Source organism: Cervus canadensis, chromosome 3 (assembly GCF_019320065.1).
Source record: "Cervus canadensis isolate Bull #8, Minnesota chromosome 3, ASM1932006v1, whole genome shotgun sequence".
In the NCBI taxonomy this organism is placed as follows: Eukaryota; Metazoa; Chordata; class Mammalia; order Artiodactyla; family Cervidae; genus Cervus; species Cervus canadensis.
In genome coordinates, this window is record NC_057388.1 from 48,932,388 (window position 1) to 48,950,903 (window position 18,516).

The 18,516-nt window shown below is 42.1% G+C and overlaps 1 protein-coding gene and 1 pseudogene across 4 annotated transcripts in view; one reads left to right on the top strand and one right to left on the bottom strand.

Annotated features, from left to right (window-relative positions):
- CAV1 (caveolin 1) overlaps positions 1–5,363 on the bottom strand; it is a 36,238-nt gene extending 30,875 nt beyond the window's left edge. Inside the window, exons 1-2 of one of the 4 annotated variants that reach the window (XM_043463131.1) lie at positions 5,057–5,363; positions 3,472–3,636 (exon numbers count right to left, since the gene is read on the bottom strand). In XM_043463131.1, the coding sequence (XP_043319066.1) occupies positions 3,472–3,636; positions 5,057–5,086 (195 nt within the window). In that variant the 5' untranslated portion in view covers positions 5,087–5,363. Of the gene's footprint in view, positions 1–3,471; positions 3,637–3,767; positions 3,786–4,349; positions 4,484–5,056 lie in introns of those variants that run through there. The other 3 variants (XM_043463132.1, XM_043463134.1, XM_043463135.1) reach the window with 3 other exon arrangements.
- An 11,686-nt stretch (positions 5,364–17,049) lies between these two features.
- Positions 17,050–17,918, top strand: LOC122438345 (annotated as a pseudogene).
- The last annotated feature ends 598 nt before the right edge of the window (positions 17,919–18,516 follow it).

Here is an 18,516-nt window from a genome sequence, read left to right on the forward strand (position 1 = left end):
TGCCATGCCCTCCTCCAGGGGATCTTCCCGACCCAGGAATTGAACCCAAGTCTCTATGTCTCCTGCATTGGCAGGCAGGTTCCTTACCACTGAACCACCTGGGAAGCTCTTATTATAGTATATATCTGGTCTCTTTCCAAAATGATGATGAGAAGCATTACAATAGAGGGCACGTAAAACAACATGCCAGTTGAAAAAGTGAAAATTCAAAACTATATGTGAGAGGATAAGTAACATGTATTAATGAAACTTAAAATCTAGTTATATGTTTCCTGGCAGTCAAAGTGAAAAATAAAAGGACCAATTAGTTAACATTTGGCAGTGACTTACTGTTGTGATAGTGTATATGTTTGTATGTGTGTATTTTTAATCTATATGCATCTCATCTTCATAAACTCTAATCTTTGTGATTGCTAGGGCTTATTTTAGGAATTACCCTTGTAGAACGTAGCACAGTGTCTATTCTAGCATATGTTAGGAATTTAATAAATTGATCAGTGGCTATTGTGATACCAGAGTAATAAATCTGAAGCCATTTTCTTTATTTGAAAACCAAAATAGTACACAGTAAACATATAAATGAAGAAGACAGAAATCTCAGAGGGAGAATGGAGAGTCTGAAGGTATGACCATTTTAATTAGAGGAAATTTTTAAAATAATCTGTAACTGACTTTTTTTTGGATAAATACCTATACAGACATCTTATAATATGGTACAAGAAACCTTTAGTGAAAGAAGAAACCAGTTTTATTGGAACTAAATTGTAGTCTAACTTATGTCATTATCAACAGTGGAATAGGTAATAATACTCCACCTTCATGAATATAAATTCATGGCACCTCTAACTTTTGAGTTTTCTTCTCTACCCTAAATAGCTGTTTTATGAGACTAAAGGATACTGTGGAGACACACTGGGCTGCTCCTTACACTTACATCTATGTTTCATTTCTTCTCCATCTACAAGTTTCTAACCTTGGTATGGGGACATTTTTAATATAAAGAGAAGAGCCTGGTGCTGTCCAATAGTAATTTCCATGAAGGTGGAAATATTCTGTATCTGTGCTATCCAATATGGTAGCTACTAATCTTAAGTGTTGAGAACCCAAGATGTAGCTAGTGTGACTGAAGAACTGTATTTTAAATTGCATTTAATGTCAATTACTTGTAATTTAAATCAAAATAGTCACAAGTGGCTAGTGACTATAGTATTGGATAGAATTGGCAGCTTTTACAGAGCTGCTTGCTTTTAGAATAGACTTTTTCTTACCTGACTGGGTAGCTCTAACAGTACATTCATTTGACCACCCTTTCTTTATGAAATTTTAAGTTACCAGGCATTAAGAGTGAAGCTTTGAGTGCTTTATTATTTTAAGAAATATATATTGTCAAAAGTAAAATTTGCAGAGATTTATTATTTATTGTCATGGTAACATGGAGAGAATGATCACTGTTTCTATCCTTACATTTATGATTGGACTCAAAGAAAAAAAATATAAGATAGGCGTCTACACTGGGCATAGGCCCCCTTTCCCAGCCCTACTGGCAGATGGTACTCTTTGGGTCTTTCTTTGCAGGGCATTCTCGAAAGACCTCTTTAAGCAAGACCTCTAAGTAAGTGGGCGTACGAAATTCTTCTCAAGGTTGATTTTTCTGTCTGATTGTCTTGATTGTCTTGATTGTCTGATTGTCTAGTTCTATGAGTGAGTGGGTGGGATTTGCTTTCTCTAGGCCATCAGAAGCTTGCTCTAGCTCCTCCTTTTAATTTCTTTAATATGAAGATCCCCACACTTGCTCTTTGAAATGCTGTTTTGTAAACTGCTATTTCCACTAAGCCTGTTATGCCTTTTTTCCATCTGTGTTGAAGTCTCTTTTCCCAGTGGGGCCTTTCTCAACTTAGTCATGCTATGTGTAGAGACCCACATCCACACTACTGGCCTCTCTGACTCATCCTGGGAGGTTCTCTTGCTCCAGGCATCCCTCTCACACTGCAGGAGAACAACAGGGAGGCTGAGATGAAGCTAGGCCTTTCTGAAATCTGCCTCTTTTCCTGACACTTTTCCTTCTTGTTCAAAGCTACATGAGAAGGGAAACAAGCAAAAATGCCCTTTGCTCCTTTAAGGTAATGTTTTTAATAAATAGTTTTCAGCAATTCTAATTTCCAGTTTATAAACTACTTTTGTTGTTGCTGTTGCTTTTAAGTGTTCCATAGTCTGGCTTGTAGAAAAGTCTGCTAAGGCTCCAATTCTCATTTTTCCTCCACCAGCAAGCCAAGAGACTCAATTCTGACTGTTCCGTTTTCCTTCCAGTTACAGATTAAATTGTTCCCCTTTTTGAAATATATTATTCATAAATGTGAACAGTCTCTGAACTATGGCTCCTCCCATCCTGGATAGGATGCTGGGTAGGTGGAAACTGCTCATCCACCCCATTGGCTGCCCCAGGGGTCTTCGCACTTTAATCTGGTCAAGGGCCAGGAATTCCCTTGACCTTCCCTTTTCCTAAAAGAAAACCCTCTGCCAAGGATGGCTCAGGCCTATGATTTCCCAATCAAGATGGGTTCAAGCAGCAAATTCCTCTGATAAGATTTACTAAAAGGGTCAAAGTTGAATAACACAATGATAATTAAAAACTGACCACCCAGTCAGATCTAAGTTTAGCCAATACCCCTTCAATTAATCTGTTTTTAATCTCACCAAGCACATCTTGGAAATATAAAAAGGAACTCCAACCTGAATGTCCCACAAGCTCAAGAAGCAACTCTCCACAACTAACTAGAGGTCTATAGGAGAAATCAAAAGACATATTATTTTTGGTTGTGTAAATATGCTTAGCTGTGTACAACAAACACCATGTTTTTTCCAATACCCTTCTTATAAATATTAAATATTCGATTCTATTCTGCATACATATACACACACACACATATTTCATCTTTAGTCAGGAGCATTTCCATCCATATTTTTAAGAAAATTATTTCAGGTTATCTTAATTTTAACCGGGGGAACCTGCCCCCTTAGTACTCCGGTTGTTACCTTTGGCATAAGACCTTACAAAACAATCTCACTGCTTATTAATTCTATATGCAGTGGAGCACCACGCTTCACTTAGACTTTCAACCCGAAGCCGGAGAGAGGATGACCTGCAGAGCAAAGACCTCCCGCTCTCAAGGGGTACAAGGCTGTCTGTTACTGAGACCTGGAGGTTCATATGCCAGGAGAAGGGTGCAGTTATATGAACTCCTACAAAACTCAAGTTAGCTAAATTCCAGCTGAACTAACTGGGAGGAGCGGGTAGGGGAGATGTGACATTTCTGACGACCGCGGTTCCCGCACATCAAGCCCCAGAAAAGGTGAGTGTGTGGCAAAGACAGGGAAAGAAACACAAGCTGCCTTCCTGACAGAGGAGAGCTGTCCCGCCCTGTCAGCGTCTCCTCGGGGCACATCCCTTCCTTGCTGGCCGCCTCACCTTACCTTGACCACGTCGTCGTTGAGATGCTTGGGGTCGCGGTTGACCAGGTCTATCTCCTTGGTGTGCGCGTCGTACACTTGCTTCTCGTTCATCTCCTCGGCCATGGCCTTGTTGTTGGGCTTGTAGATGTTGCCCTGTTCCCGGATGGGAACAGTGTAGAGATGTCCCTGCAGAGGGCAGACGGCCCGAGGGAGAGGGTGGCACCGGCGGTGGGAAGGAGATTTCAAAAAGAAAAATCCGCAGTCAGAAAAGTTAGTCTGGCAGCGAGGCAAACCTCGAGGCTCAAAATCGAACTAACCGATTGCGAAGCGGTGGCTCCGCGCACAGTAAACTCCTTGGCGCCGCAAGCTTTTTAAGAGGATCGGGGAGAGGACACCACACCCCTCGGTACCAGGCTGGGAGCTCCTGCCTCCCCCGCCCGCCACCGCCAGGGGTCAGGGCAAACCCCGCAGCGCGGTCCACCCGGCCCCAGCCCAACTCACTCCCAACCGGCTGAATCCCGCGGAGACCCCCACAGGGGAGCGGATCCGACTTCCGACTTTCATCCAGACCCTCTCTCCGCCAGGCCACCCTCTCCCCAGCTCTTCACCTGCTCCAGTCCCTGGTCCCTATTTCCCTTCTCTCCATAATTCCTTCTAACTTCATCTTTAAGATCCAGCTTGAACACCCCCCGCCCCCCCCCGCCGCGGTGTTCCCATTTTCGTTCCTTTCTGGCCAAGTATCCTTTGCACCTGCCCGCGTCCTCCACCCTCCCTCTGCGGTTTCTGTCTCTGCACAGCTACCCTTACACCCCCCTCCCCCGGTGCACACAAGCCAGCATCTCCTATCTTTGGATCGAGCCAAGTGTCAGACCCCCATACTGTCTAGAACGATATTCCACCTGCACAACTCCTCCGACCCACCCTTAGGTCACTCTCAGACCCCTGGCCGGTGGCTGAGTTTGGGAAAACTAGGTTTCCACACCCAGGCGGAGCCCGAGCGCCGGGAGGTGGTAGGAAGGTGGGGGGTGGGGGGAGTGGTAGTTAGGAGGAGGGTGCTTTATCCAAGCACCCCTGCCAGACGCCGAGATGCAGGAAAAGTTCTAGAGGTGGCCCAAGAGCTTTGGAAAGTGCAAACATGACGCGCGCCGCCGCCCCGGCCAGCTGGTTGAGGCGCCTGGTGGGGAGTCGTGGGGACTGTCCCCAAGACTGCGAGTGAATGAGCTCCCACCCTGCACTCTAGCTCTCCACCTCCCAGCAGACAGGGGCCGGACCATGGGGGTCTCTCAATAAGGCAGTACCCCTAAGCCGTTCAGAAACGCGCCCTCAGTCGACCAACCCAACTTCAGGACCCCGACGACCCCCTCTTTCCGCGACCTAGGCCCCTAGGCTCGCTTGGCCCCCTTCCTAATAGGGAAACATGAAACATTCCTGCCTCCTCTTCACCTCCCCGCCCAAGCCCATTCCTCAGCAATGCCAGAGCCAGAGGAGTGCTCCAACGTCGAGAGAGGGCTGGGGCGAGCAAAGCAGTCAGAATATTTAGAGTGGGAGATAGCAGAAGCAGCACTCCTTGCGCGCCGCGTCCCGGAGCGCACCCACCCAAGCGTACCTCTGAGTCTACGTATTTGCCCCCCGACATTCTGGCTCGTGGCTGGTTGAAGGCTCTGGGTAGATTTCCCTGGGCTGTGATTTAAGGGAACTGAGGAAGGAAGATCTTGTATTGTATGGGGGGAAAAAAAACAGGCGCTGGGGCGGGGGGGGGCGGTGGCTGGGAGGGAGCCTCCTGGCTCTCAGCCAAGGGTTTGTTCTGCTCGCGGTTGGCCGGGATGTGCGCTGAGCCGGGTCTAGGCACATCCCCAAGGTTATGGCAGCAGAGGGCGGGGAGAGCCCGCAGGGAGTGAAGAGCAATGAGAAAGCGTTTCACCGCGCGCTGGGCTCCTTGGGCAGATATTTTAAACCTGGGGCAACATTTTCTCAGCTATAAGCCACTGAGAGGCTTACTGGGGAGAGCTAATGTTTTCGCAGTGCATCATCCCAGCAGGGTGGGGACGGGAGGAGGGAGACGAAGACCGTGTGCGGTGATGCCCAGTATGGGCAACCGAGCTTCAGAAAGAATTCTGCCTTGTTTTAAGCCATTTCTTCCCATCGCTCAAGTTCCATTGCTGCCTAAGATACAACTATCTCCCAGTTTTACAGAGGAAGGGATGAAAAGTGACCCAGAATCTTTAGGTGTATTTCTATATCTAAACACAAGGAAGGAATCTGTGTGGGTGCGTGTGTGGTGTGCTTTTGGTGACACTGGTTTACATCTAGTCTGTGTGAATGGAAACTTGGAAAAACAGGCCTGCAGAATTTAACGTTTACCAACTGCTTCTGAAATATCTCCCAAATGCTTTGAATTTGAAATAAGAAATAAAAATGTTTAACATTTCTATAATTTTATTACTTTTTTTTTTTTCTGGAACAAAGGAAATCTGTGCCAACAGGTTATGCCATGTTTACAAAATACATAAAATATTTACAATTGTACAGCTATTTAATTGGAGTTTCAAGTTTTCCAGACATTTTTTTAAAGTACTTGACTGTGAGTTAAAGGAGGCTTGGTTTTTTTAGTAATTTATTAGAAATTTTAAAAAGTTGTTAGAAGTTAAAATATCTTATCTAAGAAACTTCCTAAATTGGGAGCTTCTCTCTTTACCTTATTATAAATCAGCACAAGATGAATTGAGTGATAATCAGTCATTTTACTTTAGGACAATAACAAGTTCATTTATTATTGTTAGGAAATTCACTCTCCAAAAATGGAAAGGACATTTTGCATTATGTTCCACATGCTATCAAAAGTCAGATTATGACTTGAAAAAGTTAGGACTATACCAGAAATGGCATAGAATACATGGCAGTCTAGAAAAGGGAATATGGGCACAAAAGGAGGAGAAGGAGAAATAGAGGATGGAACTCCTAGAGTAGATTATGGAGGTGAAGAGAAAGCAAACACATAAAGGGAATGTGTTTCATTCCCTTTATAATAAAAGCACAGGCTTTTGTTATTGTTGATGGCAGAAAGGCAGTATACTTTTTTAAGAAAAGATAAATTTCAACTATAAGGGAGGAGAAGTGTCACAAATGTTGGCATGACTAATTATGCTGACTAGTCATCATTAGAATACTAAAGATCTTCCCAAAGTTGAGTTTTTAATTTTACTTCTAAATGCTTTGAGCAGATTACCTGTTAACAAACAAGATATTCTAGCAAAGGGGCGGGGGAGGGTGTGTGTGTGTCAGGGTCAGTGTGTTGTGTAGTGCCTGTGTGTGCGTTTAGTCACTCAGTCATGTCTGACTCTTTGCAACCTCCTCTGTCCATGGGGTTCTCCAGGCAAGAATATTGGAGTGGGTTGCCATGCCCTCCTCCACGGGATCTTCCCAACCCAGGGATGGAACCCAGGTCTCCCACATTCATCTGAGCCACGAGGGAAGCACAAGAATACTGGAGTAGGTGGCCTATCCCTTCTCTAGGGGACTTCCTGACCGAGGACTCCAACAGAAGCCAGCGGCATTGCAGTTTACCAGCTGGGCTACGCGGGAAGCCCTGTGAGTGCCTAGTCTCCCTGTAATAATTGCTGAAAGATTACTGTTCCTCTGACTCCTCCTGTTACCAAGTATGAATTCATTCTGCTCCCTGCACTGTAGGCCAATAAATCTGAGAAACTAGTGGTTAGGACAGGGAAGGGACTTTATTCGGGGAGCCAACTGATGGAGAAGATGTCAGGCTAGTGCCGCAAAATAACCATCTTGTTGGGGTCTGGATGCCAGGTTCTTTTGTAGAGTCGGAGAGAAAGAAGTAAAGAGGAGCTAAAACCAAAAGGCAGAAAAGAGAGGGAGAGGCAGTGGGGAAGAAAAGTTCACGGGTCTTCAGTCTTGCAAAACAACTCCAGGGAATGGCCAGCCTTTGGAAGGGATGTGTTAATCTCTTCTATTCACAGGTGGGCAGGGTCAGATTATCTATGAATTTAACAAAGGCACTTTAGTTTCAGGCAGAGGGGTAGGGTCCTTTGAAGCAAGCCCTTGTGTATGATTATAATAACAAAAGCAATGAAGAGCAAGTCAAACAGTTTTCAAAATGGAGTCAGAATTGGCTTCTTCTCTGCAGCAGGGTCAGAACTGGCTTCTCTGAAACACTCCTTCGTAAATGTTGGCTGCAAAGCAGTTGAGTTTTGTTCTATGGAAAAATGTGGAAGCTGTTTCCCATCTATTGTTATCCAGTCTTCAGCTGCGATGAGTAATCTTGACTGTGAAAAAAGTCAACAGGAACAGGGAGACAGCATGTCCTGCATTCCAGCAAGGAATGGACTTTGTGGGGAGGCCTGAGTGAATGCTTAACTAGCACTTAAAGCAGGGATAGCAGTCTCCCTGGGGATTCCACCCCAAAGTCAGCATAGCACATAGAATCATAATGATCAGTGAAATGTCGTCAAGGCCAAAATGAATTCCTAATGAGAGGAAAAACCACAAATTCTTCAATAACCTGCCCCAACAAGAAGCTGGCACCAAAGAGAAACAGATCATATTCTGGTTATAATAGCTGATTTGGATAATTGGCTGCATCCAACTTTATGAGATATAGAGAAAAGATGAAGTATGACATTGTTAGCAGAGTACAAGATTGAAATGAATAATCATGTTAAAAAATATATTTTTTTTCTTTGATACCAACACAGATAACTTTAGGCTTAGAGGCAGGTTAATAACTTCTCTAAATCATTGACTAGGAAAAAAAATAGGTAAATGGAGACTTATTTGCCCTCTTTCTTCTTCTTCTTTTTTTTTAATAAGAAGCTGTCTTAAAGATCGGCTCATGCATTCAGTGTTACTGTATAGAGAACTACAAAGAATGTAGATCATCAAACCAGCCATCTTTGAAATGGAAAAACTGAAGTTTAAAGACAAGAAAAGGACCTTAAGGAGTTTTGTGGGGCAATGAAACATTTTAAAGTTGGTAAATAACTATGGTACCTGTTAACATCTTGTGGGGTGTGGGATTCTTAAGTGGTGCGTGAGGGTAAGACTGTGAAGTTCATTGTTCTCTCACCTTCTCTTGGCCTCCTAAACCCCTTCACACAGCTTCCTCTTCTCATCCTTACCTCCCTGGTCCTCTTCATGCTCTCAGCTGGCTTCATCTGATTCCTACTCCAGGATTAGGAGTCTAAGGTTTGACCACTTATAATGATATGAAGGTTTGAAAATGCAGTCATCTTTCCAAGATTTCTTAACACACAGAAAGTTGAGACTGCCCAAATGTGCCTTTGTTGATGAGTTCAAAAAGAGTATAGCTTGGATTATAATAAGGACTATCACTAGGTGTGGTATAGAAACAATTTAGTAACCAGTATGCAAAGCCACTGAGGAGTCATTCCAGGCCCGGTCCCAGCTCGGGAGCTTTGCCTTCGCGTCCTGCTGGCTAGCTGCTGTCTCAGTAGGATTTGGGGGCCCTTGGGAGAAGGACAAGAGGGGAGGGAGTACATTTTAGAGCAGTGACTATTTATATACAAGCACATAAATGCCAGTGTTTTTACAGCTTGTATTTCCGCTGAGTATTTACCCTGTTTGCACCACCACCACCTCTCATACCTTTCCCTATTCACCCTCATACACCAGAGCCCACTGAGGCCTTCTTCCCTTACCTGCTGTAACTTCTTCTATACCTTTCATTTTATACATGGAAAAAAGTCGCTTTCTAGAGAAGACTTTGCCTCATTACCCAATCCCTTCCTATTCCTGTGCTGGTTTGAAGTCCTCACTGGAATCTTCCTGTTTGAGTCTTTTCATTTTCTCTCTTAAATGATTTTTTTCTATTTATTTTCTTAAAAAAAAGACAGCTATTTCTACATCTTAAAAATCTGATCAAGATGGCTAAGAAAGTATTCTTTTTATACTGTTTCTTTAAATTAGCTTTCCTTTCTTTATTTGTAAAATGAAAAATATAATTGGCATCTACCCAAGAGGAGTGCCATGAACATTCAATGAGGTGAATCACTTAAAAGCACTGAGGATACTGCCTAAATCATAACAGATGCTAGGGTTCAGGAGGCAAATTTCAGTCCATAGATTCAGGACTGGAATAAATATATTTTCTTTTGCAATATTTCTTTTGTAAAATAGTTCAACCATCTAAGATATACCAAATAGTATTAATGAATACCTACCATCAGCTCGATGAAATAATTTTATTTTGCCTGGTTTGATTCAGATTTTTAAAAGTAGAAAACATAGATTATTGAAGTCCTTTGTAACATAAAACTTTCTCTTTTTCAAATAACTGAACTTAATTTCTTTTACAAACCCCCATTCCTGCAGGTGGCAGAAACTTCATCTCAGTCAGTTCCTAGTTTCTTCCATTTTGTTAAGACTGTATTGCATATAAATTCCAGGGGCTTATTGCCAAGGACTGTCAGGGTGGGTCTGTGGAGGAGAGTCTCTTCCTTAGTTTTACATCTTGGATCTGCTGATGGGTACATCATCTTGTCTATTCTCAGTCACTGGTTTGATGGGGATGCTGCTATAATGTCTTTCGTGCTCATTCAATATGACCTTTAGGGCTAAAGACACTTTTTGATACTTCTTTCCTTTTCTTGGGGCTCTGTGCAAGTCTGATAAATCTGAGTGAGCAGGCCTGATGCAGCATCATGGAGCCTCATATGATGAATGTGGTGTGGAGAACAGAATAAATGCCCTGCACTGTGCAGGGGAACTACTTGGAAGGAACTACTCAGAGGGCCCTACTCAAGCAGGTAGCACAAGTACCGCTGCTTTTAGATCCTCCCTCATCTGGGTCAATGCTAGAGATGCACATGTGTCAAAAATTACTTTGCTTATTTTCCTAACTTACTCTCCCTTGACCAGGAAGTCTTGCTCATATATCACTCAACAGTTCTTTTTCATGCCCTAAATTCCCCCAAGACCAAGGTTTTTGGAATCAAGAGAAACATTCTCTCTTCATCTCTGCTTTTCTGTTGTAATAATCTTTCCCTAGGTATGGTGGGAAGTGGAGTAGGGGAAGGCTCCGTGGGCATCCAGAAAAGAACAAACATATCAAAAGTGTCATCATTCACTAGCTTTCCTCCTTCCCTTGGGATTTAGATGAGGGTAGTTGGGAGGTATAAATTCCTAGTTATAAGGTAAGAGTAATAGAGATCTGATGTACAATGTGATAAATGTAATTTACATTGCTATATGTTATATATGAAAATTGTTGAAAGAGTAAATCCTAAGAGCTCTCATCAGAAAGAAAATTTTTTCACCCCTGCCCCCGTTTCTTTAATTTTGTATCTATTTTAAATGATCAACGTTTACTAAACTTTAGGATGGGCTTCCCTTGTGGCTCAGCTGGTAAAGACTACACTTGAAATTCGGGAGACCTGGTTTCATTCCCTGGGGTGGGAAGATCCCCTGGAGAAGGGAAAGCCTACCCACTCCAGTATTTTGGCCTGGAGAGTTCCATAGACTGTATAGTCCATGGGGTCGCAAAGAGTTTAGCACAACTGAGTGACTTTCACTTTCAAACTTTGGGATAATCATTTCATGATGTATATAAGTCAAATCATTATGCTATATACCTTAAATTTATATAGTGCTGTATATAAATTATATCTTAATAAAACTGGAAGAAAAAATAATCCTGGTGAGATATTGTTGGTAGCATCTAAGATCTATCTAGATCTGTCTAGTCAAAGCTATGGTTTTTCCAGTGGTCATGTATGGATATGAGAGTTGGACTATGAAGAAAACTGAGCACTGAAGAATTGATGCTTTTGGACTGTGGTGTTAGAGAAGACTCTTGAGAGTCCCTTGGACTGCAAGGAGATCCAACCAGACCATCCTAAAGGAAATCAGTCCTGAATATTCATTGGAAGGACTGATGCTGAAACTGAAACTCCAATACTTTGGCCACCTGATGGGAAGAACTAACTGACTCATTTGAAAAGACCCTGATGCTGGGAAAGATTGAAGGCAGGAGGAGAAGGGAATGAGATGGTTGAATGGCATCACCAAGTCGATAGAAATGAGATTGAGCAAGCTCCGAGAGTTGGTGATGAATAGGGAAGTCTGGCGTGCTGCAGTCCATGGGGTCGCAAAGATTTGGACACGACTGAGTGACTGAACTGAACTGAGAATCTATCTGGTCTTTTTGAATTATAGCAAACCCTTAAATTCCAAATATATAATTTATATAAAAGCTCAGTGGAAGAAAAACTGTTTATTTTCACAGATCTACGGGTTGGTTTGGCTGGGTGCCAGCTGGTCTAGGTTGGGGTGGCTGGGGCGTCTCTGCTGCCCACTGCAGGTCTGTGCTGGCTCTGCTCTGTGTGCCTCTCGGCCTCCTTGGACCAGCAAGTTAGTCAGGACAGGTTCTTCTCAGGCTCTAAGAAGTAACAGAGGCACGAGAGTCAGATAAAATATGCAAGACTTAGAGAAGTCTACACTTGGAGATGACATGCTGACACTTCTGTCCTGTTCTGTTGGCCACGGCAAGTCACCCAAAGTCAAGGGACTGGCAAATAAATCCCAAGATGAGGCCAAGGCAAGGGTGTGAATGCAGCAAGGTATGAAGAGCCCAAATCTGCATCAACTGTGTGTGGTCATTAGAGACTGGCTTTTGGCTTTCAGTTTTTCAAGTCTTAATCGAATTTATGAGATATACCCTCTCAGTTCAGCTCAGTTCAGTTACTCAGTCGTGTTTGACTCCTTGTGACCCCATGGACTGCAGCATGCCAGGCTTCCCTGTCCATCACCAACTCCTGGAGCTTGCTCAAACTCATGTCCATCACGTCAGTGATGCCATCCAACCATCTCATCCTCTGTCGTCCCCTTCTTCTCCTTTCTTCAATCTTTCCCAGCATCAGGGTCTTTTCCAATGAGTCCGTTCTTTGCATCAGGTGGCCAAAGTATTGGAGTTTCAGCTTCAGCCTCAGTCCTTCCAATGCCTATTCAGGACTGATTTCCTTTAGGATTGACTGGTTGGATCTCCTTACAGTCCAAGGGACTCTTAAGAGTCTTCTCCAACACCACAGTTCAAAAGCATCAATTCTATATACCCTTTGCTTCTTTTCTTTCATCCTCAGAAAGCTTTATGTATTATTTTAAAAATCTATTAAACCATTTGTAACAATAATAACAAAATATCTTCATGTTAAATGCAGATTTTCTATGTGAAGATTCTTAAATGTTGTCTACTGAAAAATATAGTCACAACCTGGAAGTAGAGTTATTTTATTTGGTGGGAATGTTTAGGACTCCAAGCCCAGGAGACAGCATTTCAGTAGCTCTGAGAAAACTTCTCCAAGGAGGCAGGAGGGGAAGTCAGTCTAAACATCAAAGAGATCAGGTATCAAGTTAAGGAACTTAGCTTATGTATATGGGTAGATGAAAGGCTCTGGGCTCACTGAATTCATTCCTTTCATATACACCTCAGCTATTTGGGGCCAATCCTCCTTCACCTTGCTTCTTGTATTCCCTCAGCTCCTCAGCAGTCACCATGGGGGGTTACAGCATCCTTGATCGAAGTTTTAGGAGCCCTCACTCACATTTGGAAGCCAGAAATCACTGATGGCTATGACATTTCTTATTTATTAATATGGCCAGAGATATTTTCATTTCACAATATGATGCTTGACAGAGGGCCTCAGATCAAGGGGCCCAGCAGGTCACAAGGCACATTCTCTTGCCTTAAAGCAGAATATGATTTTCAAGGCAGCTGAGAGTCTACCTTACCTTCAAAAAATTAGACCATCTTATTGTCATCGTCTTTATTATTCCTCTGGCCTCAGAACTCAATATGATGAAACATGATTTTTCTTTGAAAGAGCAGCAAAATTTTGTCTTTAAGAATAGGTATTCAAAATTCAAAGGTTTGTTTTTTCTTTTTATCAGTCAATTTTTCCTTGAATTTTTTTCCCATAAATTACATTAAAAGAAAAATCATAATACAATCTGATTTGTCAGCATATAGGTAAATTTAAATACTGAGAAAATACTGTCGAGAGAGTGTGTAATTTCCTTGGTCCTGTCTTGCCGCAACAAAGATTTGAAACAGTGGACCAATGTTACAGCTTGGTTACAGCTCAGAGTTTCATTCAGCAAACAAGTTCAGTTCAGTTCAGTCACTCAGTCGTGTCCCACTATTTGTGACCCCATGGACTGCAGCATGCCGGGCCTCCCTGTCCATCACCAACTCCTGGGGTTTACTCAAACTCATGTCCATCGAGTCAGTGATGCCATTCAACTATCTCATCCTCTGTTGTCCCCTTCTCCTTCCTTCAATCTTTTTCAGCATCAGGGTCTTTTCAGATGAGTCAGTTAGTCCTTCCAATGAACATTCAGAACTGATGTCCTGTAGGATGGACTGGTTGGATCTCCTTGCAGTCCAAGGGACTCTCAAGAGTCTTCTCTAATACCACAGTTCAAAAGCATCAATTCTTCAGTGCTCAGCTTTCTTTATAGTCCAACTCTCACATCCATACATGACTACTGGAAAAACCATATCCTTGGATAGTACAACCTCCGACCTCAAAGGAGAGGCCTCAATCTGTTTTGGCTTCCTCTTTTTATAGATTTTGTTTCCTCCCTGCTGAGCCCACCCTATGCAAAGTGGGCTAGCCAGGAAGGGGGCGTGTTTGTTTCACCCAAGGTTCTCACTCTAGTCCTCAGATTTTCTTTTGTTCCATTTTCCCAGGCTTTTACCTTTGTCTTTTAGCCACCACCATTTTGGACTCCTTTTTCCTATTCTAACTACCTAACAATACTAAATGTAAGCAAACACAAATCACATTGAGTTCTCTCTTTTTTTATGCTTAAAGTCCATTTAAAATGCCAGGTTCAGCTCATCAGTTCATCATGATGCCATATAAGAAATCAAACTAACTGCTATGAAATTGCTACCTTGACTGTTTAATAATTGGCTTATAATAGCCCTACTAAAATCATCCTTCTAGCTTTCATTAAAGAGAGGAAAAGTCTTAGTACAAACACTGACATAATCAAGGAGCAATATAGTTAGAAAGTGTGAGAAGGGATGTAAAAAATACTTGGCTTATTTTTTTTTTTCATCTAGGTAGATTTATATCAATATAAAATTAATGATAATAGCAATCCTGGCTAATCCAAGATTGGGATTGTTTAATTGCAGACTTAAGCATAGCAATTTTTCAGAAAAATTTGGGTCAAGGTGTGAGCCAGATTACTACATTATATCTAGTTGAGAGAAGTAGAATATTTAGATATGTGGACAATGACTACGTTTCCTCCTATTCAAGTGAAACAAAATTCTGATCACCCTTTAGGAAGATGGAAACTCCATAAATCTTATTCAATGTGTGACCAACTCTCAGAAAACCTAATAAGACAACAAAATGTAATATAGTATGATTTAATATAATGTCATATATACCTGAGATATTTGGCATTTCATAGTATACTAGTATACTATATATATACTTATACTATATATGATATACTTAAGCAGCATATGAGAACATTTTAACAAATAATTTAATTTTTTATTTTAGTTATAATGAAATGATAAAGAATAGAAATGATAGTAGTGCCTAAATATTACCATGAATTTATAAGGAGATACACACAGTAGAACTTCTTTTTTTTTTTTTTTTTTCTTAAGTTAACGTAAATATTTGGGAGGAGTCCTTTACAAAAGCCCTTTGTTTTGTAACCAATCCATCTGGCTTAGTCAGAGCTCTATTATTTAACAAAGGAAACTCTCTTTCCTTTTGGCTCTTTCCCTAGTAAATAAACTATTTACCAGGAGTTGCTTTTACCTGGGGGAAATTTATGTCTACAGCCACTCCCTGTGAGGCAATGATGCTTAATCATAAAATACTTCACTCTTAAAAACTGCATATCAGTTCATATCGGACATTTATTAAGTGGGCTGGTCTTCATAGAGAACTTCCTTTTACTTACATATTGAGGTTTTTTCCTGTTTCTTTTTTTTTAAACAATTCTAGAGAAAATTTGGGACTGTAACATCAGCTTTTATACATACTGGAGGATAGGTTTAATTCTGCACTGCTGACTTTTCTGTCAATTAATTTACCTTACTTCAGGGGGAATGTGAATGTGTTTTAAAGCTAGTATTGTTCCCGAGTGCGAGCTCACTCTGCTTGCCACAGGACAAGCCAATGAAACCGAGAGACCAGGTGTTGAGGCAAGGAAGAGACTTTAATTGGGGAGCTGGCAGACCAAGAAGATGGCAGGCTAGCGCCTCAAAATAACCATCTTTTAGGAGTCTGGATGCCAGCTTCTTTTGTAGAGTTAGAGGAAAATCAATGAGGAACTAAAGTCAAAAGGCAGAATAGAGAGGGAGAGGCAGTGGGGAAGTAAAGTGCAAGGGTCTTCAGTCTTGCAAAACGTCTCCAAAGGAATGGTCAGCCTTTGGAAAGGGCATATTAACCTCTTCTATCTGCAGGTGGGTAGGGACAAATTATTTATCTGAGCTGAACAAAGATACTTTAGCTTACAGTCAAGCAGAGGGGAAGGGTCCTCTGAGGCAAGCTATTAAGTATGATTATAATCATGTCCCTTGTGACTCAGCAGGTAAAGAATCCCCCTGCAATGTGAGAGACCTGGGTTTGATCCCTGGGTTGGAAAGAATCCCTGGAGAAGGGAAAGGCTACCCACTCCAGTATTCTGGTCTGGAGAATATTTTTTCCAGGGCTTCCCTGATAGCTCAGTTGGTAAAGAGTCCACCTGCAATGCAGGAGACCCCAGTTTGATTCCTGGGTCGGGAAGATCCACTGGAGAAGGGATAGGTTACCCACTCCAGTATTCTTGGGCTTTCCTTGTGGCTCAGGTGGTAGAGAATCTGCCCGCAATGTGGGAGACCTGGGTTCAATCCCTGGGTTGGGAAGATCCCCTGGAGAAAGGAAAGGCTAACTACTCCAGTATTCTGGCCTGGAGAATTCCAAAGGGGTCACAAAGAGTCGGACATGACTCAGTGACTTTCATAATAACAAAAGCAATGAAAAGCAAGTCAAACATTTTCCAACATGGAGTCAGAATTGGCTTCCTCCCTGCAATAGTATGGAGTGGGGGTTATAGGTATGGGACAGACTGTAGAATCTTTTCAGAGGGCTAAGTAATCTCTCTTTCAATTTATTCTTTACTCTGACCAAGAGCTACTTTATTTTCACCTCTCTCCATGTCTTACTCAAGTTAGTAACTAGGATCCTGCTACTGAGAAGGACCTGCAGCATCCAGGTACAAACCTGAATCTCAGGTCCAATTCCAGATTTACTGAGACAGAATCCACTTTTTAACAAGATATCCAAGTTATTCATGTGCTCATTAAACTTTGAAAAGCAGTGATCTAGGGGAAACTTGAAAATGCTTATTTTCTCAATGTGTTTTAAAAGGCAGAAGTTGGGCAGCGAGACACACATTGGTGAGTATGTGGGTGTGTATGAGACTGGGCCAGTGAAGCTGGTGGCCTTGGCATGTGATATCAGGCTGGCTCTGTTGCTTGGTGGCTCTGTCTGTCAGTCGGTGCCATATTGTTGGACTTGGCCAGTCACGTGCTACTTGGTTCCGATTTCACCATTCTGTTCCAGCTGCCTGTGTATGTGAAGGTGCTCAACCAGGTGGGATATGAACCTCTAACTCCAGCAATAGGACAGATATTTTTGGGCAGCAAGTATGTCAGCTTCCTGGTCTGTTTTGTTATGCTCAGCACATTGTGAATATCTATGGGAAGCATAGGTTGTTCACAGGCTTAACTCCAAGACTGTTCAGAAATCCTTGGAACTGTGGTCCATGATAAAGTTTTACAGAATTACGAGAATTGTAACAAGGTTGAGGAGTCAGGATCTGGAAACACAGAGAAAGAAGTTTCATCTTCCTTTGACAGAGTTATTAAGGAGACAACTGGAGAGATGATGGTGCATTGTGCTATTGCTCTCATCACACATCCCTTTCACATGATCACTCTGAGATCTATGGTACAATTCAGCGGGAGAGAATCCAAGTACTGTGGATTTTGTGACTCCATAGTAATTGTCTGCCAGGAAGAGGGCATCCTAGGATTTTTTACAGATCTTATTCCTCACCTCCTAGGTGACATCATTTCTTTGTGGCTCTGTAACTCACTGGTCTACCTCATCAGTGTCCATGTGTTGGACAGTGGACTTTCCACCATGAATGAAATGAAGAGTTGGTTTCTAGTTGTCACATGATTTTTTTCCAGTATGTTTACATATTCCTTTATGCTTGTCTCTAGTCTTATGACTGTCAACAGCTGTGGAATTGCTCATGGATGCCCTCCTTACCCCCTAATATATACTTCTTATTTATATGGCTTGTGCATGCTACAAAAAAGGGGAAATATTAGCCAAGAAATAACATGTCTTTTCCAGAAGTTCCCCTTTGGGAAGACTTATTGTTGTGATCCAAGAATGTTAATTTGAAGATGTGGGGCAAGGGCAGTGACATTTCTATAGTCCCAGATGCACAGAAATATGGAAGAGAGTATTGATTTCTATAAAGTGTGGCATATTTTTTTTAATAATTAGTCAATCTTGAGAAAATGAATAAAAATGGCAGACAATATGTCAGCAAATAAACTAAAAAGCTCCCCCCCCAAAATGTCCTCTTCTGAGTAAGAACCTCAAATGAAGAAAAACCTTCAAAAATAGGAACATAGAAGAGCCTGTACATCATAATGGAAAGAGCAATAGAAAGGCATCCTGGATGACTTAACAGGGAATCCCAACTCTGAAAAGGAAGTGACATACTGTTAGAGAAATATTTGTAAGCAAATTGAAGGAAACATCATTTAAGGGGGAACCCGACAGGCTACATTTGCCAAGTTGCTTGCAGGGAACTGGCAGTTCTTTCCATTTCTATAAACTGAAGGCTTCTTGGAATGTGAAATCAAGAATTATAAACTGGGCAGCAGCCAAAATGAGGTTTTTTGTTGTTGTTGGTTTTATTTTTTTCCTGCTTGTTTGTTTATGGTTTTTGCTACAAAAAGAGTTGAACTGTTTTAAGTTCTCCCATTTTGTG